This window comes from Cyrtonyx montezumae, unplaced genomic scaffold, assembly GCF_038088225.1.
Source record: "Cyrtonyx montezumae isolate F1298 unplaced genomic scaffold, pur_monq_1.0 scaffold_8, whole genome shotgun sequence".
In the NCBI taxonomy this organism is placed as follows: domain Eukaryota; kingdom Metazoa; phylum Chordata; class Aves; order Galliformes; family Odontophoridae; genus Cyrtonyx; species Cyrtonyx montezumae.
In genome coordinates, this window is record NW_027072089.1 from 16,278,360 (window position 1) to 16,300,410 (window position 22,051).

General features: G+C 36.5%; 1 protein-coding gene across 1 annotated transcript in view; it reads right to left on the reverse strand.

Moving 5' to 3' along the window:
- Positions 1-6,538: 6,538 nt before the first annotated feature.
- Positions 6,539-22,051, reverse strand: part of EMC2 (ER membrane protein complex subunit 2) — a 37,101-nt gene continuing 21,588 nt past the window's right edge. Inside the window, exons 6-11 of the mRNA XM_065751849.1 lie at positions 18,987-19,072; positions 18,757-18,816; positions 16,544-16,625; positions 15,300-15,410; positions 13,573-13,677; positions 6,539-7,328 (exon numbers count right to left, since the gene is read on the reverse strand). Coding sequence (XP_065607921.1) covers positions 7,242-7,328; positions 13,573-13,677; positions 15,300-15,410; positions 16,544-16,625; positions 18,757-18,816; positions 18,987-19,072 — 531 coding nt within the window. The 3' untranslated portion in view covers positions 6,539-7,241. The remainder of the gene's footprint in view (positions 7,329-13,572; positions 13,678-15,299; positions 15,411-16,543; positions 16,626-18,756; positions 18,817-18,986; positions 19,073-22,051) is intronic.

A 22,051-nucleotide genomic window follows, 5' to 3' on the forward strand; every position in this document is an offset into this window, starting at 1 on the left:
TATGCCAGCAAGGCCAAATGGAAGCTGATGACTTCAAGAATTCAATCCTTTACTTGGTTTTCTAAATAATACTTCAGAAATAGGGCCCCTGAGCTCACTGTAAAGAATAAAAATAATGTTCGCATGCACACTGCCTAGAGCTGGTGTGAATAAATCAGATTATTGATCCCTTCTGAACTGGCAAATCACTAGCATTATTTTAAACGCACTATTCGTATTATAAAGGCATTCAGAAGATTGAACACCACAAGTAGGCACTGAAAGGACATGTAAAAGGTTGCTCACGTCCTAAAGGCAGATGTTAGGATCAGGTGGCAAGCCCCAGCACCCAGGTACAGATGGCCCAGGTGCTCTCAGTTTGGAACCCAAACGGGATCCGAGTCGTGCAGTATCAGCTGCTCGTCAGCCTGCTGGAACAGCAGTTGTCAAAAATCACTTTCTGTGAAGTAGTTACATAGTTCATTTAGGTTGGCTGCATTTCAGCTTTCTCTGCAGAGGGCTTTTTCTCCAGCGGACTTTACATAAAGGGGCCTGAGGGAAAACAGACATAAATCTCCTGCTCCACTTCTTCATCCAATTCCCTTACAAAGTGATGGCATCATCTATCCATTTGCTCTCTTAAATTTGTTCCCAAATGACCACATCTGTATCTCTGCTTTACTAAGAATACGGTCTGCGTTTGGAAAACCTTGATGTTCCTCGAAACTACGCTGATAATAGGTGTATGCCTTCCTTTCATACCACTGATCAGGCTCAATATTACTTGAATATGGGAGCTTCCCCAGAAGAGTAAAATATCCATATTAGCAAAAGCTTCTTCCTTATGCTGGGTGGGGTCTACACTTAACTACATCAAAGTTTACTTAAAAGCTTATTGGAGTTTTTGGCTCTACACAGACTTCACATTTCTGGGAAGTTTTGATAAAAAAAGCTTGGCATGGCTACAATTAGAACATTGTTATGATTCACTAAATGTTCTTAATATGCTTGAAACAGAAATTCTGCCTTCATCTTACAAACAATTCATCTCAATTTCAGTCAGCAAGTTAAGTGACATTATTTTCAGATTTTTTATTCTCCCTCTGAACCTTTCAACTATATTGCCAGCTTACGACAAAGCATGACAAGAAATAATGCTCAAACAGTAATTGTTCAGTGAAGGAAATGTAGATGTGTAAAAAGGACACAGCATTCACTGACTTCCAATTGACCTATGAATATCTTTTTCATGTTTTTCATTCTTGATTCTAAGAAACAAAACATACTCCAATAGCTGCCCAAGGAAAGAGACAGTGTTCTGGTCACGCTGCTGCCCACCTCGTCATCTATTCACATTTACTGATTTCCAGAGTCTAAACTGAAGCAATCTGTCTCAGATGGCCAGTGACAGCTTCAAGTGTCATATCTGTATTTAATGGAGTAAAAAACACAAACCAACTTGTCAGACACACCACTGTGTCAAAGCTCAATTACTTAAATAAACACAAGTAATGGTTAATTTTACTTGCTGCTCACTTTTCTGAAATTGCTTCAGCGCTGATTTTTGCAGCCTCTTCCCTGGAGGACTACATCTGCCTGGTTTAAAGTTTCACTTCCAAACACCACGTCCAAAAACTGAAATCTTGCTACAGAAAACAACCGTATACATTTGAGGAAAAGATCCTTCATTCTTTGGGGAAAACTGGCCTTAATTCTAAGAGGAATCTTATTTAAGCACGTACTGACTATGGGGCAAGCAGCGCTTCTACTGCCAATGCGAATAGATTGTGACCTGCAATGATGGAAGCCCATCAATGACTTTTCCCAAGGGAGCAGTCACTCTAACTGTGTCTTTCTGCACTGGCAGCCCTGAGGCGGATGGCTATGTGCTGGCCAAATGGCATGACAAACCCTAACATCAGCTGGTCACACTGAAAACAGCTACAGAGAAGTACAATCATGTTTTTCAGAACTGCAGTCTTACACGCGTATTATTTACGCAATACAAAAATGTAGCACTCCTTGTGATCTTTTACAGGGAGGGGAACTACTGGATCTACTGTGACTTGTGCAAACTGAAAAGGTGCCCCTTCATCCATTCAGTGTTCTGACCTCGGACAAAGGGCCTCTCCCATCTGGAAATGTTTTCACTGACTTTTCACTCCATGCTCTCTCGCACACAGAGGACAGTCCAGTGACTGCAAGTACTAAACTACAGACACCACAAGTAACAGATCCCGCTATACATTTGCACATCGTTTGGCATGATAAAATCCACTTGGTCAATCATCCACAACGAGCTAAGCAGACTGCAGATGTTTAACGGATGGGTCTTGCTGCTTGATGTCCTTTCAGTCCCAGGTAAACAGTTCTGTTCTGACCCTGAGGTGTGCACTAATAGCTCAGTGCACTAAAGTTGAGAAAGTGCAAAATCTTTAAAGATCCAGGATCTGTTTGGCAAAGCAGTTCAACTCTACCCTCACACCTCTGCAGCTCCCAGTGAAACTCGTAGGGTTTGCACATCAGCATAAATCATCTGCAAGAATCCTACTGAGCACAGGCCAAGAGGGATGAAATACCAACAAAGATCTCTAGAAAGGCAGAATCCTGCAGGCAGATTGATGGCGATGTGCGTTCCTGGAAATGGCTGGGTGGAGATTCAGGAGCTGGGGCTGCAGCTTCCCACCCCGCAGACTCTGGGCTGGTCTCATTCAGCTCTTTTCAGCCAACACAGTGCCTGCACACCAGGACTACTCACCTGTGGGATCCTAAGTGCAGATGAATGGCATTTTCTTTCAGACATGAAGTTCTGGTATGGCATACAGGCTGAACAAGTCCTTGCACTGCTCTCTCTAGCCCTTCTACATTTAGACAAGCATTCAGAGGTTCACACTGCTTTATACTGAAGAGAGGGCTTCATAGGTTCATTAAGTTGGAAAGGACCTACAAGATCATCTAGTCCAACCATCCTCCTATCACTGTCCCTACCCAACTACTAAATCAAATCCCTTAGCACCTCATCTAAATGCTTCTTGAACAGCGCTAGGGATGGTGCCTCAACCACCTCCCTAGGCAGGCCATTCCAGTGCCTGACCACTCTTTCAGAGAAAAAATGCTTCCTCAGGTCTAATCTAAATCTTCCTCCTTCCTAACAGGAGAACAAATTAAATTAAATTGACCTATTAAGTTTCTGATAAAGGTCTTCTATTTCTTATTCAGAATCTGAAAAACAACTCTTTACCAGATGTGGGTTTTTTTGTGTGTTTTGGTGTGATTTTTTTTTATTTTTATTTTTTGCTTGTGAAGAAGCAGGTAGATTACTGTCTGTTTCTGAAAACCAGCTTTGGGGTTAACTCTAAACCCCAGCTGGTGCCTATTGAGAAGATAGAGGTCTCTCTGGGTCCAGAGTCACTCCAGGTAAGACTAATATCACGTACTTTATTCTCCATAAAGACTCAAATATCTGAAATTAAATAATAGTTAGTGCTAGAATTCTGTTCCAGCACTCAGCAATGTGAGCAATGTTATGTCTTGAAAGACTGTTTAGAGTAGTATTAGTTTCCTAGAGGAAAAAGTCCCAACATTAAACAACTGTTCTGATGCTCCCCTACTCCAACACCAACATGGGTGAGGGTGAGAGAACTGTTCTGCTCTGTCTCTGAATTCCACATAAGTGCACAACCAATTTCAGTTAAACAGTGCTATATTTTAGATTTTGATGGAGCATTGGTTTTACAGCTGAGTATATGGAAGCTCTTGAGTTGCAAGAAGAATTATTATTGCAAACCTGACTACAGCTACAGTTGGTGTTCTTGGAAGATGAGGCTGCGAGTAACAAGAAGCTAGCAATTTCATGCCAGTAAGTCAAGTTTAATTTGCTTTCCTTTCCCCCTCCCTTCTAGAGCTGGCTGAAATATAAGTTCCACTGTAAATGCAGTGACTAGCAAACATGGATGCCATCACAAATACAGCGCTGCCAAGAGGAAGTCCTCCGTTGACTAATAACAGAGTTTCCAATAGCAACTGCGAGATATTCTGGGCACCGAACTTCAGAGATTTAGGGAGATATTCTAAACATGATGTACTTTTTGCAACTAGAGAATATGAACCATATACCATTTAGTCTGGAAGATTTTGTAGAAGTCACTGGTAATTTGTTTTACAAATGCACTACAAAGCTTTTGCTAGCTCTTCAGTGACTTTACTTCAACAGGTAACACTTTGCCCCCCACATCACGCCTGTTATTAAAGTAGGGATGCGCAACGTAAAGACTCAAATCATTGCTACACATTCAAAGGCCTCACGTTCTTTTCTGTTAACCAAAACAATGCACTATTTTGGGAAAGAGGAGACTGTGTACTTGACAATATGCAGCATTTGTTGCTGTCAGAGCACGATAGTTTACAAATGAACTTGATTATGTCCCCTAAGTAACCCATTCTCTGAACACATTCTTTAACGCAGGACAGCGTCAGCAGCAAGTTACAAAATCATTCAGCAGGACTGGAAAATTAATTCTATAAAGATCACAGTCTATCAGTTTCATTTCTGTGCTCTTTTGTTGCTGGGAACACAGGGCATTTCACATTTCTTTCCTCTGCAGACACAGAAATCCAGGGTTTGCTTTTTTCATTTGAATACAGAAAAAAACCCCTGTATTTCCATTGCTGCAACTCAACAGTCACACGGAAGACTGCCCAAGCAATTTTTTTTCCACAAGATTAATTTCTTTTACTTCAGAAATAAATATAAATACATCATAACTATTTGCTAGGGCAGTTTGTAAACCCTACTATGCAGGAGTTATACCAAAACACAAGCGCAAATTAGGGTGCTAGAAAAGGATGCTAAGCAGTAATCAGAAGTTACAAAGTGATCAACTAGATAACACTTGTCACCAAACCTCTGGAAACACCACAAGGGGCAAACATCTTCACAGGATGCTTAAGTCTTGCATTTAAGTTCCTTGTTACAAGCTGCCTCTGAGTAAAGCGTTAGATGCAGCACTTCCAGCACTACATTTGCCCTCTCCGCAATAATTTGGCACTGCTGTTTTATTTTTTCAGTATTTGGGGAGTTAAAAATCTCCTAAACCTCAGCTGCATCATTCAAATTCATTGTGTCTATGTGAGCTGTTCACCATTACAAATTCCACACAAATTCCATACTTCAGCAGTATTAATCACTTTCTACAAATTAGCGTGACAATTCTGAAGGTGAAGCCTTATAATGTTATAATCTCTTCTACTGTGCTGCAAACTCAGAAGATCAACTTAAGCTTCTCTGTGCTACAGTATCTACTGTAGCACTTTCAATAGAAACCACAGATTCACACTTTGGAAGGGAACACATTACAAGACTAAATACCAATCATACTGAATACTGGTTACTGAACTGTTCCTTGTCTAAGCAGTTTCTACAGCACAGCTTCCCACCACGTTTCATTTTAGAATGCAATCAAACTATTGGAAATATAGGTAAAATAAACACAAGACTACTGAGGACTTAAAACTCTAGATGGCACACTCATACAGTAAAAGACTACAAATCTGAACACAAATGCATGTAGGCTCACATGAGATTTACCTGGTTTTCCACCTGAAATACAAGTAATCTGCAAACGTTATTTCACTAACTGACCTGAAAATAATGCTACAAAAGGATCTGTATCATTTCCCCAGGTTTGAACTGGGTAATTTAATAGTAATACAGGACAGCACTAGCAGTTCTGTAATTCCTAAGGACTGAGTCAAGTTAATTTAAGATTCTACATCCAATTTACTCTGAGCACAGCACCCATCCTGTCACACCATTGTGTTCACTGCTTATAACATATCCCACAGGTACAAAGAAGGAGATCTTACATTTCCTAAAGGCATGGATACGTGCAACCATCAGTTATAACCATTTTCAAGTTTTGAACCCACATGGGAAGTTTTTGTTGATGCTTTGTTTTTAAGCAAGAGCTCAGCTTTATCACTCCAATTCCAAAACCATAAAATGGACATTTCAATGCACAGACTTTAACCTATGCATCTATATAGAGGAGGAAGTGTAAACTTCGAGATCTAATCATCTTGGGTGCTAGCAACAATCAGGAAAATGACACCAACGTTATTTTTATTAGAATCTATCAAATGTACATTGCTGTTATGTAACATGACTGAATCTGTGATAAATGATAGATGTGCCACAGCATGAACACTAGTCAAAATTACTAGAACAGCCAGATCCATGGATTACAGTTGGATAGTTATCTGAGTAAACAAACCAGTTCCTAAAAGTCAAATACAACACATGTTTACAGTGCACTAGATCCTTCATGCTTGTGGCTGTAAAAATACTTGCATTCTCCAGTAAGTATAAGGCAGTAGAACAAAGTGTCTCATCCTTACAGCACAGTTAATATCTGGTTACTGCAGAGAAGCTCATATGCCATAGCTTGCAGCACCACTGTAGGCACAGAATTGGTACAGACCAGCAGGCAGTCCCTGTATTCAGATGGTTTTTAAATTCATGATGTGGAACACGTGTACAACAAAGGACACACAGAAAGAGTGAAAAAAAAAGTGCACTGTATTTACTGATTGGAGAACTAAGTGGACATGGAAGCATTTGCTCGCAAAGCCACAGAGACAAATGTCTTTGGCCTTAAGCCAGTACAAGAGATCCTCTGAAGAAAAGTATACAAAAAAGTTTTCTGCATTTCTACAATACCAGATATCAATTAGTTCAAAAAATTATTAATGTTTTCCTCTAATAAAGTGTATCATGCAAAATAATCTCTTCTCCTACAGTAAAGTTAACAAAGTATAGATTTGTAGCATGCTTTAACTCTTAAATATTCAGGAAAGATAAAAATCTCTGACATATGTTATTAATCTCCACATATACATTTGTAGCTTCCATTGACAAGCCCAATAAATCACTGTAATTCCTTTTAGTCATTTAACAAGTTTATTTCTACAAATTATGGCTTAAGAGCAGGTATTGTACATACAAAATCTAAAGAGACTGTTGTGCAACATATTACACTTCTTTATGTCATCCTCCTTGATAAGTTACTCGTTTCAGTGGGCATTCATCACATTTCAGGTAGCAGCAATAAATAGTTATCTGAGAAGTAAGATGCCATTATTTTAGATAGCCACATTAATCAATAAAAAATTAATCTTTAACAGAACTGGAGTAACAATCTGTAAGTTACTAAAGTTTGATCAGGGAATCTGAAAAGTTTAACATGGGATCTCTTTGTGCCAACCTAAGACTGAGTGATTTGCAGTGTCTCCAACATGTCTTCCACTGCTTTCAGGGAGTACTTAGTTTCTTTCTTACTGCGACCTGCAAACTAAAAAACAAATAAATAAGTTTACTTCATTAAAAAAAAAAAAGTCCTGTGCATAACTTTTATGCAAGGAAAGATTATAAACATTTAAGAGGACAAAAAAAAGCCCTAAAAATTATTTAACTGTGTTTACTACAAACTCAAAAGCACAGACTCTTTAAAGCTTCACTAAAATTCATCACTTTTAGTGGAACAAAAGCTATATCATCCTTCCTCTAGTATGTAATGAAAAAGTAACAGAAGCCTGAATTTCAATCATTTGCTCTGAATTTACACACTGAGTACTAACAAATATTCCATTTTGAAAGCCAACATTTCACTAATGACAGAGATCTTCCTGTAGGTTTATCTGCTCTGTAACCTTCCACATGAATTTTATTTGACGTAATTTTTGATGTGATTGAAAATAGATTAGCTTAAGTTCCAAGCCCAAATCTTGCTACTTTAAATTACAAAAACAATCTATTTTTTATTTTAGTTACAGCACGACAGAGAAAGTTCTACTTATCAAAATCTACTACATAACAATACAGTCATCCAATAATTACGTTGTGATTCGAAGTAACTGAAGTAATGATCTTGTGTGTGATTGTCAGCCACAGTTACAAGAGCAATTTCAGAGAGCATTTGAAGTGTCTTGATAACAAGGGAAAATACAGCTTTATAGACACTATTTTCCAGTGTTATGGCTTTAGATTCTCTAATATACATACAGCCAAGTATGGGAAAGGAAGGCTAAGAAGGCAAGGAGTTGCTGATTACCCCATGCTGACTTCAAAAGGAGTATTCCAACTGCAGTGATGGCTCCCATCACTCATCAGCCACACTGAGCACTGTGGATTTATTGACTATGCTGGTCTTCAGTCAAACAAAACTCTCAATCGTTTTTAATACACCTTCATTAAAAAAGTTTTGCATTTGAGGCTGGGGTGGTAAAGAAACTATGGAAGCAGTCACTGTAACTAGCATTTAGTAAAATGGCCTGTTATTTGCCTGTTAACATCTAAACACTCAATAAATTTTCAATATTATGGTTTTTTTAATTTCAAATACCACTGTCTTGCATAGTTAGTCCTTGATTTATAATGTGCCCCTTCTCTCTTGTAATTAACTTAATTTACCAAACTCTTCATGACCTGTTAAGAAAGATTAAGTCATCAGACCCAGGTAAAATCACACCAGCAACAAGCTGCAGGACCTGTTAACCTGCTTTTGACCCCCAGCCTACAATTTAACATCGGGACCCCGCATCAGTACTGATCTTGAAGAAGCAGCTTCAGTACAGTAAAAGACAAGATATTTCACATTAAATAGGAGCATGAAATTTAGTTATTGTGACAATACGTCATAGTTAAGGGACATACTGAAAAATCCACATTTTCATATTTTGTGTTTCCAGAAGATGAACTGACATTCCCTGTTTTTACTCCAGCAGTATGTACCATTTTCCAGGTTGCAAAGTTTTCATAATGACCTGCAATAATCAGCCTTAGAGGAAAAGCAAAGCTTTCTTTAGCCTCTCCCAGGTGAGAGAAAAAATTTTTGTTTTAATCTGAACTTAATGCAATACCCTCTTTTTCTTCAAAAGAAACAAGAACAGTCCTAAGCTGATACTTGGGGAGGTCCAAGCCCTCTCATCAAAACAAGCAAATGTAAAACCAGAACACAAAATCCTCGACAGAAGAATTGTTTCAAATTCAGAGCACTTCCAAGACAAAATGAAGAAGCACAGGAACCTGAAACATCACGTTTGGCAGGACATACAGGAAGCAGGCACAGGAGAGCTTGAAAATAAGAATTGTATTTACTCCTCTTTGAAAGACACTGAAAACAAAACTGACATAAGTCATTAGCTTAAAAACACTACTTGTTAGTTTCAGGAGTGGCTGCCTTCATGATACTGACATATACTTTAAACTGAACAAGTAAAATCAAACTCTGCATCATAACAAACAGAAGTATACTTGGACATCTAATCACTTCAAATTTACCCTGACGAACAATTATTTTGTCTATTCTGCCATTACACAGCAATTTGACTGATTGAGCCGGAATCCATTTCTTAAAATCAAGATTTAATTTTCTGTTTCCCAAATGGTTTGTAACAAAATCACCTCTCCAACCATAAATACCACGTGCATTGCTAACACAGAAGAATTTAGCCACGTACTGAAGCAGAATATATCTGAAAAACTACCACAAGTATCACCTCTAAGATTTCTGTGAGCATTCATCAAACTTTCCTGCCTCTGCTGAAATGCTTCTACCAGAGGACATGTTAAACTAATTACTTAATTAAAGAGCACTAGAGGTAGCCACAGTTTGTTCCAACGTTAAAATAACAGTGGCACTCATGTTCTCAGTCACAAGGATTCTTCACAGGATCAGCACAAACTGAATAATTCAGAGTTTTCCCGTGATAAAGCAAGGCAAAACTAAGCTTGAATTTATAACAAAATAAATAATCACTATTTCTGCATTTTTTATCTTTATTTTCACTCAGTTCAACATAAATGGCCTAGAGAATGACAGTGTTAGCACACAGCAATTCCAGCTGCAAGTAGCAGCCCTAGCTACAAAACCTTCCTGGCTTCTTCATCTCTCAAGTTAGGCATAGATGAGAAACAGAAGCCAGCATGGATGGTTACACACATAACATCAAAATGCTAACCACATGAAGCACAGATATTCAATGCTCTTCAGAAACCAGAAAGCTAACAACACAACCCAAAGCCAAAGAAAAATAACCTTAACTATTTTTATCACATTTTTCTGTAAAAACACTGTTTTATAGTCTGGCACAGGTAAAAGTATCATTTTCTTTTAACACACAAATATCGATTTTAAAATGATAATAAACTAAAGCGTTCCTCAGATTTCAAATAAGAATGCACAGGAAAAGCAAAAAGCAAGTGCCAAAGGAAACTACCTGTCACAGAATAAACTAAAATGAGGGGACCAGCAAAAATATTTCAAACAAGTGGTATGAAAAGCAAAAAAAAAAAAAAAAAAAAGAAAGAAAAAACCACAAAACAAAAAAGAAAATGCTACTATAGCCAGTGCTGAATTTGAAAATAAATAAATAAATAAATAAAGCAGGTTTTCAAAATTACTGCGTGTACTGGTGCTTCAAGTATAAAAGCTGAACTCAAAATGGGGAAAAATCTCAATGCAATTGCTTGAAAGTAACTTTCTGAATACTGACAGATTTTAAAGACACAAATGCACGTACATTGGACATGGCACCCATGTCCGGATTCTAAACGCATCTCATCTTCTAGAACATGACTAAAGGAAAAACTGCATTGAACAGCGTAAGAAGGTCCAACTAATAAAACAAATTGATGCCAAACTCAACAGGCTCTTTAGGTCTCACTTCACTTTGCAGAGAGCTTCGGGTAACGCAAGGAAAAGTGGGGAGAGTTTATAGAGACAATTTAAGTATCTAGCTTAAAACTGGCTAGGCAATCCTTCACTAATGGAAGGAGGCTGTGAGGGCTTTCACTGGCAAAAGCCACAAAGGCTTCATCCCTACACCTGAAAGATGACAACTTCCAACCACTCAACAAACTAGGGGAGAAACACAACAGTACTGACTCACAGAGGAAACTGCCACCTACTACATCACCAAACACTGTCTGGCATAGCAGTTGGATGCTGATGTAAAAACTGGAGTGGCCAAGCCCTTTGCAGTCATGTTAGAGCAACAAGCTCAGTAGGGCTGGGCTGAGGTAGTCCTGTCCAGCAGCAGTCACTAGAGCTTCTCGTGGTACTCTGAAGATAAAGGGCATGTCCACACCAGTTATTCACTAAATCCTAGGCTGAACAGATACAATTTTCTGCATAAACTCTCCCTGTAATTCCAGTTGGATATGGTGTTTGTCACTTTATGTTCCAAACAGCTAAAATGAACAGCTAAACTATGCAGTGCATCACAAAAGTATGAAGTCAAAGAACTTACACATGTTTTAGTGTGCTAGTTTTCTTAACGCGACCCGTGCTGCTAAGCATCAACCAAATATTCTTAACATATTCCAAAATAACTTCACAGAAACACTGAAAGTATGCTTTCCAGTAAAAAATAAGAAGAACAACACAAAGATTCATATTTCCCTAGAGACTGTGATGCTAACAGAAAGCTGTGTGGAAGAATAAAAAAAAAAAGCTTATTTCATCCTGAGTCAAATAACTTCAAACTATCATTTACACTTTCATTATAACAAGAATATGGAAATGCATTTCCAGGTCTTAATCTTGCTACAGCCAACACTGACTTTATATTCTCATTCTGATGTACCCTGAAGGAGGCTATTTCCCAGAAGAGCTAAGGGGAGTCTACTCATGCTTTCAACCAGAAATTTTAGCCATAATACTCCCTTAAAACTATGTTCAAAATCGCTCTAATCTAAGCAGATTGTTTGATTAAGATGTAAAACATGGAATAATAGTTTTAAGAGATGTCTGAATTTTAAGTGAAAACTTGTCTTATCCTGTCAATGAGAAATCCAGCATTTATTTTGCTCTTCAATTTTTCATTTGGTTTTCTCTCATAAATCTTGCAATACTTATGTTTTCCATCAATGATGTGCTTACTAGAATATTAGACAAACTGAAGTCAAAAGAAGTCCTGCTTATTTATGAGAAATAAGACTAAAGTTTCTAATTTTTACACACCTTAATGTCACGAACAGGTAGACAGTGTATTAATCAAGAGTAAAAAGTCATTTAAACACTAAAACAGAGAAAGAAAGCTTATGCATTCAAGTAGAAAAATCTTGATTACATCCTCAGAGACACAATTTATTTCCTACAAAACTGCTTCCAAAGAAGTATTCTTTGCTGCAAAGTACAGTCAGAAACTATAGGCTTAATCAGGAGAAGTGAAAACTACTTTAGAATTATAATACTTCAAGAAAACATCAGCCACAAAAGTTGCACTTTTGGCAGTGGATTGACACAATATATATTAAGAAAACTGCACTGGCTGTAAAGGAAAATCCTAATTTAATTCTGTAATAGATGAAGCTGATCAAAAAGCCACTTGGCAGCATTAACTTTGAACAGTAGCAGTAAAAGAACTATTGGATTCTGATTGTGAAATACTACAGAGAGAAATGAACAATGCTTGCAAGTAAAGTCTCTTCATTTAAACCCAACATTTTTGCTCAGAAAGAGAGAACTAAATCATCTGTTACAGATGCTAAAGCACACAAACATAAGCTTTGAATGCTATATCACTGAGAATATCTGAAGGGAGTTGAACAGACATACTGTGCTTGGGTTGGAAGGACAGAAGAACCTATTAGCTAAAATGTGTTTTCATTGACACAGAGGAAAAAAAAGAGGCTTATAATACAAAAGTAAATCTGAACAATTATATTTAACTTCTCAAATACCTAAGAAAGACTCCTAATGACTTAAGTAAGCTCTGAATGTTGCTTTAGAAGTCTACATTTTCACAGTTTTACAGGTAAACCAAGCTTCAATCACAGCTCCTAAGGTAAGTATTAGGAACACAGAATCACCAAGGTTGGAAAAGACCTACAAGATCACCCAAGTCCAACTGTCCACCTGTTACCAATCGTTCTCTCTCCATGTCCCTCAACAAAACGTCTAAACATCCCTTGAACACCTCCAGGGTCAGTGACTCCACCACCTCCCTGGGCAGCCCGTTCCAGCACCTGACCACTCTCTGGGAGGGTCTTCGGGAGTGTTTCCTAACATCCAACCCGAATCAGGAGGCATTTGGCAATGCCCTCACAAAATGTGCTTTAACTTTCGGTTAGGCAGCAGAAATGGATCATCTTTGAAAGCCCATTTCAACTGAACTATTTCTATAATAAATTAAAAGAAACAAAAATTCTAAAATTTTAATTTGATTTCACTTAAAAAAAAAAAGTAGATAGCCAAGTAATTTTAAGAACTGGGACATACTAAATTTTACTAAAACATATATATAATTTTAGAATTGAGTCTTGGAAATCAGCATTACAAGCACGTACATTCAGTAATTATTTAATTAAAAAAGAAATGGTTAAAGCCAGTAAGTAATACAAATTAATAACTGTAAAGTATCAACCTTTTATTAATTAAGCCTTATAGGAAGATAAATAAGCAGAATACAAGAAACCCAAACAAATTACACCGATGTACACCTATCATAATTAACCCACTTAACAGCAGTTAATAAAAGTGCAGGAAAGGACTACAGAAAATTAAGAGTATCAGAAAATAATTAAATACTAACCTGGTAGGCTCTATTTATTTGATTAGCTGCCCAGCTGGCATATTTCATATTATCTTTTTTCATTTTTGCACTTGCTTTTGGATTGGAAGCAATATGGCTCGCAGACTATCAAAAAAAAGCAGAAAAACAGTATAACAAAATACATGTTCATGAAAACAAATAATTAATTAAAAACTACTAACTGGTAGACAGCATCCAATTAAGAACTACCTAAACTATTTAAACTATTTTTTGTTCTAAATTGCTAAGCTAATGTTAAGTCCAATTATGTAGTGAGTTATGAACAGAATCTGGACACAATCTGCTAAATTCCTAACTAAAAGTTACAAACTATTTTTTCCCATTTGATGTTTTATCAGAGAAGACATAAAATTCATTGTCCATGTGTCCAATTGCCATTTTCCTCTGCAACATTTGGAAAAAAAAAAACCCCAAAACAGCAGTATATATAGTGTGATGGTACTCTTCAGAGGTACACCATCCTGCAAATAAGCATATGATTTTAAATCCCTTTCAAGAAGTTACCTTCACTTGTTAATGGTTATAACTCTGTGGAAAAATGGGCAAGACATACAGCTTAACAGCAGTTCAACTAAGTAGACAGACAACAAATTCATAGATTAGTTTCTTCAAGGCACAGAAAATGTCTACTCTCAATGTGTTTCTACATTAATGTTGAGTGCTCCAGTGATTGGCGTAGGGTTATGCAATGTAGAATATGCACAGAAATCAGAAGGGTCAATTCCTGAGGAGACTGGTAAGGAAGAGAGGAGGAACACACACAGGCCTCACAACTTTCAAAAAATATGTACAGATGTGTATTTATCTCCAACAATGGCACAGAAATTAACTCAAATTTCATTGGTTGATACTGTGTGAGCAGAATGCTGAGGAAATTTTGCTGCAAACTAGAGATCCTGTCCAGTAAGTACAAAAGAACTAGCATATACTATGCTTGTCAGTAAGGCATTACACTATACAGATAACAAAAGTGAGATGGTACCTGGTGATGAAATTACACTGGGGCACAAGTGAATTCATAAACATGGGGATTTACAGCCACCTAAGGCGGATGAAGACAGATTAGCCTAAGTTACCTACCAGCATTGTGCAGCTGAAGCCTTTGGGAGTACTAAAGCCCAAAAGGGCTTGACAGAAATGAGAATTCTTACAAATAATAATGATGACTAATAAAATATTTAAAAATGAATATTTAAAATATTTAAAAGTGAATGATCTGAATGAAATTGACTATGATGGTTTGATAGCTTAAGATAGTTAAACGTGGAAGATGATGACCTCAATCAGTGACCAAATTATGTGAACAAAGATATGCAGAACAAGAAGTAAAAATAAAAAAAGTGTTTGAGTTTATATATGGAAAGGAAGGAACGACTGCTTCCACAGGAATGCATTTTCAAAAGCAACTGCCAATTACAGAGTAAACTTTTCTTTGAAATCTGGTTTAATAAAGTATCATTACCCCACCTGGGATTGAGAACCAAGATACACATACTGGAATATGGAAACCAACTTTAACATCTTTTTACTACTTTCCATCACTGACATAATGCTGTTCATATTCAATACTTTAATATTAAATAACAATGTTAATCTAAGTTTAATCAGAAGGAATGAAATCTACCAAATGCCAAAGGATGATATACATACATTTAACCATTCAAAAGTCTAACACAGAAAAAAGCCAAAATACAAAACAAACTCACCATGTAAAGCCCAAACAAAGCTCTCATATTTCTGTTGTTAAGTTTCAGCGCTTGTGCAAAATACTTTCTTGATAGCTCTAGGTTTTCAAGCCCCCCTTGAGTATATTTAACCTGTAAAAACAACAGGCTCCTGAAGGTTGCACATCATCCACATTTTCAGGCATTCACTCTTGATTCAAAGACATTATGAAACTTCTCGTCAGGTCTGTTTGATGTGATGTTCCAGGTGAGTTGTACCAAAGGCCAAACACTGGCTTAGGAAAAACTTGGACTCTTTTCAGTGAATTAATGTAAAAATATTTAACTATGGGGAAAAGCCAGCATTAATTTAAATCAGCTGCTATAAAAATAGAAAGTGATTATTTTGCACTTTCAATACCATAAACTTGAAATAGTCTCTTATGAAATTACAATGGACTTTCAATCTTAATCTAAATTCTATCTGTTAGAAATCTGTAATAACTCAGATTCCTTCAGCATAGCATTACAAAAGCACACAACACAATGCCTTTCATTAGCTATTTAAGTGAAGAATAGTACACAACATTTAAAGATCGCTCCTTTATTTTTCTATTTATTTTGACTGCTATTAGAGCAACAAAAAGAGAGAACAATTAGACGACATGCTTAGTAGTTTTTCTACTACAAGGGTATTTAGACTCTCAAGTTTTGATGTTAATTCAATTTTATCCATCTTAACAAAACAAATTAAATCCATTTCATGCAGTTAAAGCATAGTTTAGGGAAAAAAATATCACGCTTCTGAAAAATGGTTACAAATGGCTAAAATCCTGGAGCTATGACTTTAGAGGATCCTCTCTTCACCCAGTTAGTGCTCCTTCAGGCAAAATTTCCTATGTGAAGGATTCCAAGATCTGTCTCCACAACAATAGATAATAACATAATACATGGTAGCTTCACAGTTATGAGATATAGTCTTCAACTACTGCAGAAAAAATTAACTTCTAATGCACTTAATTTGAAAAGTGCATAAACACTTCAACAAGAATAGCCTGTTTAAAGGGAATTTTTGTCTTCACTAATTCCTGACTTTACTCTTATTTATAGTTAAGTCACAATGAGTAACAAAACAGTTTTCTTAACAGGTAAGTTTAACATGTAACTGTCTAAAATCTCCTAGGGAAAAATTAAAGAAACAATTTTTATTCCATTTTCACCACTTCAGTAACAAAGAAAAAACAATACGTATTCAAACAGAACTGATGTTTTCAGAAAATACTTACTTCAGCATATTGCTGACAGTATAAGTGGTTGTGTGGATTAGTCATCATAAGCTCCTCTAAGCAGAAGGCTGCTTTTGCATAGCTGAGGAAAATAACAGTGACATAGAAATGAAACAGTACACAGCTTACTTCAGTTTCTTTACAGCAGAACAAAAGGAGTCTTATTTGCCATGACTGTCACATCTAAAGAAAGGTTTTATTTCTAAGTGAGGTTTGAAACCAGAAATCACTATTTTTTTACATTAAAAACAGTGAAAAATTCACAAAATGTAGCAGTCTGGGGATATATGGAAAGCATAAAATTTAGCTTCTCCTATTAATAAAGTGGCATTTCCTATTAATGGAAGTAAGCACTGTTACTAGAAAACACTCTCCAAATTCTTTTTTCCTACAAGAATATTCAGCTCCATGGTGAGCCATACACCAAACTATATATCAGAACACAGTTAGCACTGTCAGTCAGCTATCTACTCAGACTCAACCACAGAAATGTGGTCAAAAACCACTGAGAATAGTAAAAGTCTGTGTTATTTTCATATATATGTATATCCCAGTCCAAATAGCAATATTTTATCATTGTAAAAATAAATTATAGTACTCATTCTTTAAATGAAAGCTCTCTGAAAAAAACTTACAAAGATAATTTCATAAATTTGTTTAGGTTATTAAAAAGCCTAGCTTCACAATCTTTCAACTAACAGGGTTTCCTGTAGAATTTGCAGGATATTACAGATATGTGATATCACTGATGCTCAAAGCTTAAATGACATGATGCTAAAATTCAGAGAGAAAGTTTACAGTGCCAGTGTTGGTAGATATGATCAAAGCAAAAGCAATAAAGCAACGATAAGAATATTAAACCTCACACTCAAATCTTATTTCCTAAAATAAGCACACACTGATTTTTTTGTAACAGGTATATATCTCAAATGTTAATTTGGAGATAGGACAATGATTTGACTCTCCAGAAGCAGAAGCCTCACTTCTTAAATCAGAAGGAAATGTGGAACTGAGGATTACATGAATATTGTTAACTTAGGCTTGTTTATGAACAGTAGTAACACCATGGTGAACTCACCAGTAAGACAGAATCCGTGATACTGCTGAACAACTGATATATTTTTTTTAATTTTCAATTAGCAATTAGTTGTATTTTCAAGACAGGATTCAGTTTCTTTTATCAACATCAAATATAAGACTAAATGATGCTCATAAGAGTAATAGTGAGCACAGTCAATTTTTTCAGTGAACTGGAGAAAGTTCAACTTTTTTTTATTTTTTTCAATTACAGCCCAAGGCAAATACAAGCAAAACCAATTTCTTTCTCAAGTTTTATTACACGATTTTGTAATAAAGACTATAGCAAAAACAAAAAAAAAAAGGAAGAAAAAATTCTAATGGAACACGTATGTTTGCTCCATTGCATCATGCACCAACAGATTTCACTGCCTGAATACATTTCTAACCTTATACATATATTTAATTATTCCTTAATTCAGCATTTGAAACATTTTAGCAGATACTTTCTTTAAAAATGGTGTGGAAGGAAAGGCAGTGAGGGAGAATTTTTTCATCACAGTGAGAATGGCTATTTTTTTCTGGAGAATCTGCTTCTTTCACTGCTAGAAAGGAAGGAAGGAAACAATGTGGTATAATTCAGGCTGGGCTGAAGAGCTAAAGAAGTGAGGGAAAAAGATTCGCCTTTGGGTGGAGGTTAGAATTAATACTGTGATATTAGAAAACTTGCACTAAGGCTTTGAGCTAATCCTCTCACACTGGGATTTCCTCCTGTCACTGCAGCAATAAAAAAAGCTAACAAAAACATTAAATATCCAATAAGCAAGTTACTACAACATTCAGCATTCTTATTGCACTGGGTTTTGTACCCAGGCGACCAAATTCCTCTAACTTTGGATCCATGCTTTATTTATTTATTTATTTATTTATTAAAGGTTACTAGAAGTTCCTGCAGAGGTAGGCTAATTGAAAATAAGAGTATCACACACAGTTTGATGCAATCAACTGTTTTTAGAGGCAAAGAATTTAAAATCCATACCCAGTAAAAAACATGACTTGAAAGAAAAGTTTGTTATACTGAAAATGAGACTTCATACTTCCCAGCATTAGTCCTTCAAAACAAACACTGAGGTCTTTGACTTGCACAGAGTATATTTCAAGTTAAGATTTTCGTATGGACTTAGCAAACAACTTACTCATGTTCATTGATGTAAAGTTCTGCAAGTTCATGCCAAGCTTCCTGGTCTCCAACAAATCTGTACAGAAAAGACAAGAGAAGAAAAAAGGCAAAAAGAAAGAATGTGTAGAGGGATTCTGTAAATGACCAGCATGGAAGGAAAAGCGTAAATCAAATGCAAATTCCATTTTAATTAAAAAGATTTATCGGAATAGCAAAACACAATCTGTATTCTTGTGAGACACTCACTGTTCCAGATACTCATTCAGCTCTCGGATGGCCTCAAGATTTTTCCCCTGGGCTTTTCGAATGGCAATCTTACGCTTTCTTGCTGCCTATGGGTTGACATTAATAAAGGATTAGGGTCTCATAATTCCCTGGGTTTTGTAAAGAAAGCAATTTGACTGTGCAAATTATTATCTCAGTACCAGTGGAATTCCACTGCAGAACAACTGCTAGGTTGGAGTTTATAAACATACCCTATGACATCCCACTGAGAGACTGAAAACCTTTCCTTACAATCACATTACGTACGCTGTTCTTTGGAGGCACAAACTGTATGCGTTATTTCATTCAAATAAATGACTGTCCAGATACTGATAATTACAAACCAGCAGGAGATGCTAATCTTCAGCCATTCCAAAGACCCCCACCACCTTGTCATTCACAAGGTCCACAACTGTAGAGGAGATGTGGTGGCTGAGTTTCAGAGAATCCCACAGGCACAACTCGGTTGCCACTGTATAAATATGGCTTTCAGCCATTTTGAAAGATTCGTGTCTAAGTGCTGAATGCCATCTTTAATTGCTGTTGATATAAACAAGCTTCACAAAGTAGGCCTTTCAATGTAAACGGAATATAAAATAGCTGTTCTGATGGCAAAAGCAAACAGTACTTCAGTACGTGGGCAGAAAAATGTATTTCAACTAAACAATATAAAAACAAAAGACTTCAGAATTATACTGTATTAAAATTTTGAACTCCGTTACACTTGTTACGGACTAGCAGGAAAAGATATACACAGTGTTTTAATAGCCAACTATTATAGTCCAGTCTCCAAAATACACTGGTTGCAGTTCTCCAAACAGTCTCCTGACCTTTAGCAGTTTTATGTACTTAAGGTGTAATTCAAACCAACATGCATCTTCCCAGTAGTCTGACAGAGCTTGGAGCAAACAGCAATACACCTTCACCAGTCTGAAAGCCATCGTATCTGGAATCTGACAGAACAAGAGTAAAAACAAATTCCAGCATAACGTGCCTCAAAGAAAGAGCTCAGTGGGACAAATGCTGTGCTGGTAAGCTCTGCTCCCTGGGTGATCACAACTGCTTCAGTCAGACACGAGAAGACAGATGGTCTGCTTTGCATGATGTATCTCCATGTACACACATTTAGATGTCTTTTCTCCATGAGATAATAATATTCATGACAAACTTGTACACTGTTCCTGTAATATAGTCCCACTGCTTATTCCCCTCATAACTCTCAGCCCACTTCATTCCTTACAGAGGTTACTCAGTTGGTATAGTCTTACAGAAGCCCTGACTGCACAGAAACAGATAGTGCACACATTATTTTCTTCAAGATGAACCATCCTAAGATTACACTTGCATATACCCTGAAAGAATTTGTGTATTTTTACCGTGTTTTAAATAAGTCTGTTCTTTTAAATAATTTCTTATCCTTAAGCATCATTTGACAAAATTCACTTCTCCTGGAAGAACACTGCAGTGCATGCATCATTTATGTAAAATGCTTCAAGCTGGTTAGTAACATAAGAAACCAGCATAACCGGAAATGTTTTTAATGCTAACTGTAGGTTTATTCTTTGTTTTCAGTTTGTCCTCTTCACCTCATTCAAGCTCATATATTTATTGCAAATTCAGTGAAAATAATTCAAGGAAAAACATTTAACTCTTCATTTTAAACAGAAAGCAGAGGTAGAGAGAAAATCCCTAAAAACGATGAGAAGAATTAGGATCCAGGCAGCATGGTGTTTTTACCCACAGTCACTTTGTTATCCACAGTGTTTTTGTCAAACTGCAACCTGTGAAATGACAATTCATCTTTCTACATTTACTGAGGGACATTTGGCTAAAATCCAAAACTGACTTGGGAAGTTTTAACTGCTGACCATATTTATCACCACAGCAATGATATACGCTGTTTATTTTATTAGGGAGCTTTTAAAAGAGAGATAACAGCATCATTAAACTTTATTTTTTTTAATGATTTATTTATTTTAAGTGTGACAAGATTCAGATAACACGTTTATCAAACTGCTACTATTACTAAACAAAAAAAAAACAACCAAAGCCCAAACCCAGAAACACCAACTCAGTGGCTCCCTATCACATTTTATGAAAAGCATTTCATAAAGCTGATCATTACCCTTGCCGTGGGGGAAGTGCTGTGGCAGTGTTGAACTGCCTGCCCAGGGCTGGGATTACCCACAGCTTGCTGAGCAGGAAACCCCAAAGAAAAGGGAGTGGATAACCATGTAGAAAGCCAAAGCAGCACAGCCTACAATTACGGCTTACAAAGGCAGGTTTTTTCCAGGTGATAGACTACATACTTTAAAATGCAACTTTTGGATTGAAAGTTCAGTTTTCAAAATTTTAAGGGGAAAAAAGAGCCATCAAGAGACTGGTTAAAAATAAGCTGAGTACTGAAATCATCTGTTTAATATATAAAATCAATCCATGCATCTGACAACTTAATTTGCAATGACAAACAGGAACACTCTACAAATGAGCCATCTTCCTATTTCATTTCTAACATAAATCTTTCAATTGCATGCAAAGAAAGTCTTCCAAAAGCGCCTGCAAACAGATTTTCTCCATGGCTGTTTCATTTCTTAACCACAGTACTCCCAAATAACATAAATCACTGTAACATTAAGACATTAATTAAGGACAAGCTTCAACTATTCCGCATTACAAATATCAACTGATGTTTACCTATAACAAACGTGTCAGGTAATTTAGTCAAGTATCAAGGGTAAAAGGGATAGACATAATGACCAAGTTCTGATGGTGACACTTAAGACAAATTATACATACGTTTGATGGAGTTTGTTCCTAAACTGCACAGAAAATTTCTTCAAAATAACACATTTAGTTTTATATTTAAGAAAAGCAGTGATTAGAACTTCCTATTTCAATCCCCTTATCAAAATTAAAACAGCACCTGGGCTTGAAATCTACACTCTCCTCATGTTCATGCACACTCTGCAGACAGCTGGGATAATTTAGCTTATTTACAGACAACTCTTATTTGACAAAGACATTCAAACTAGTGCTACAATCCAAAG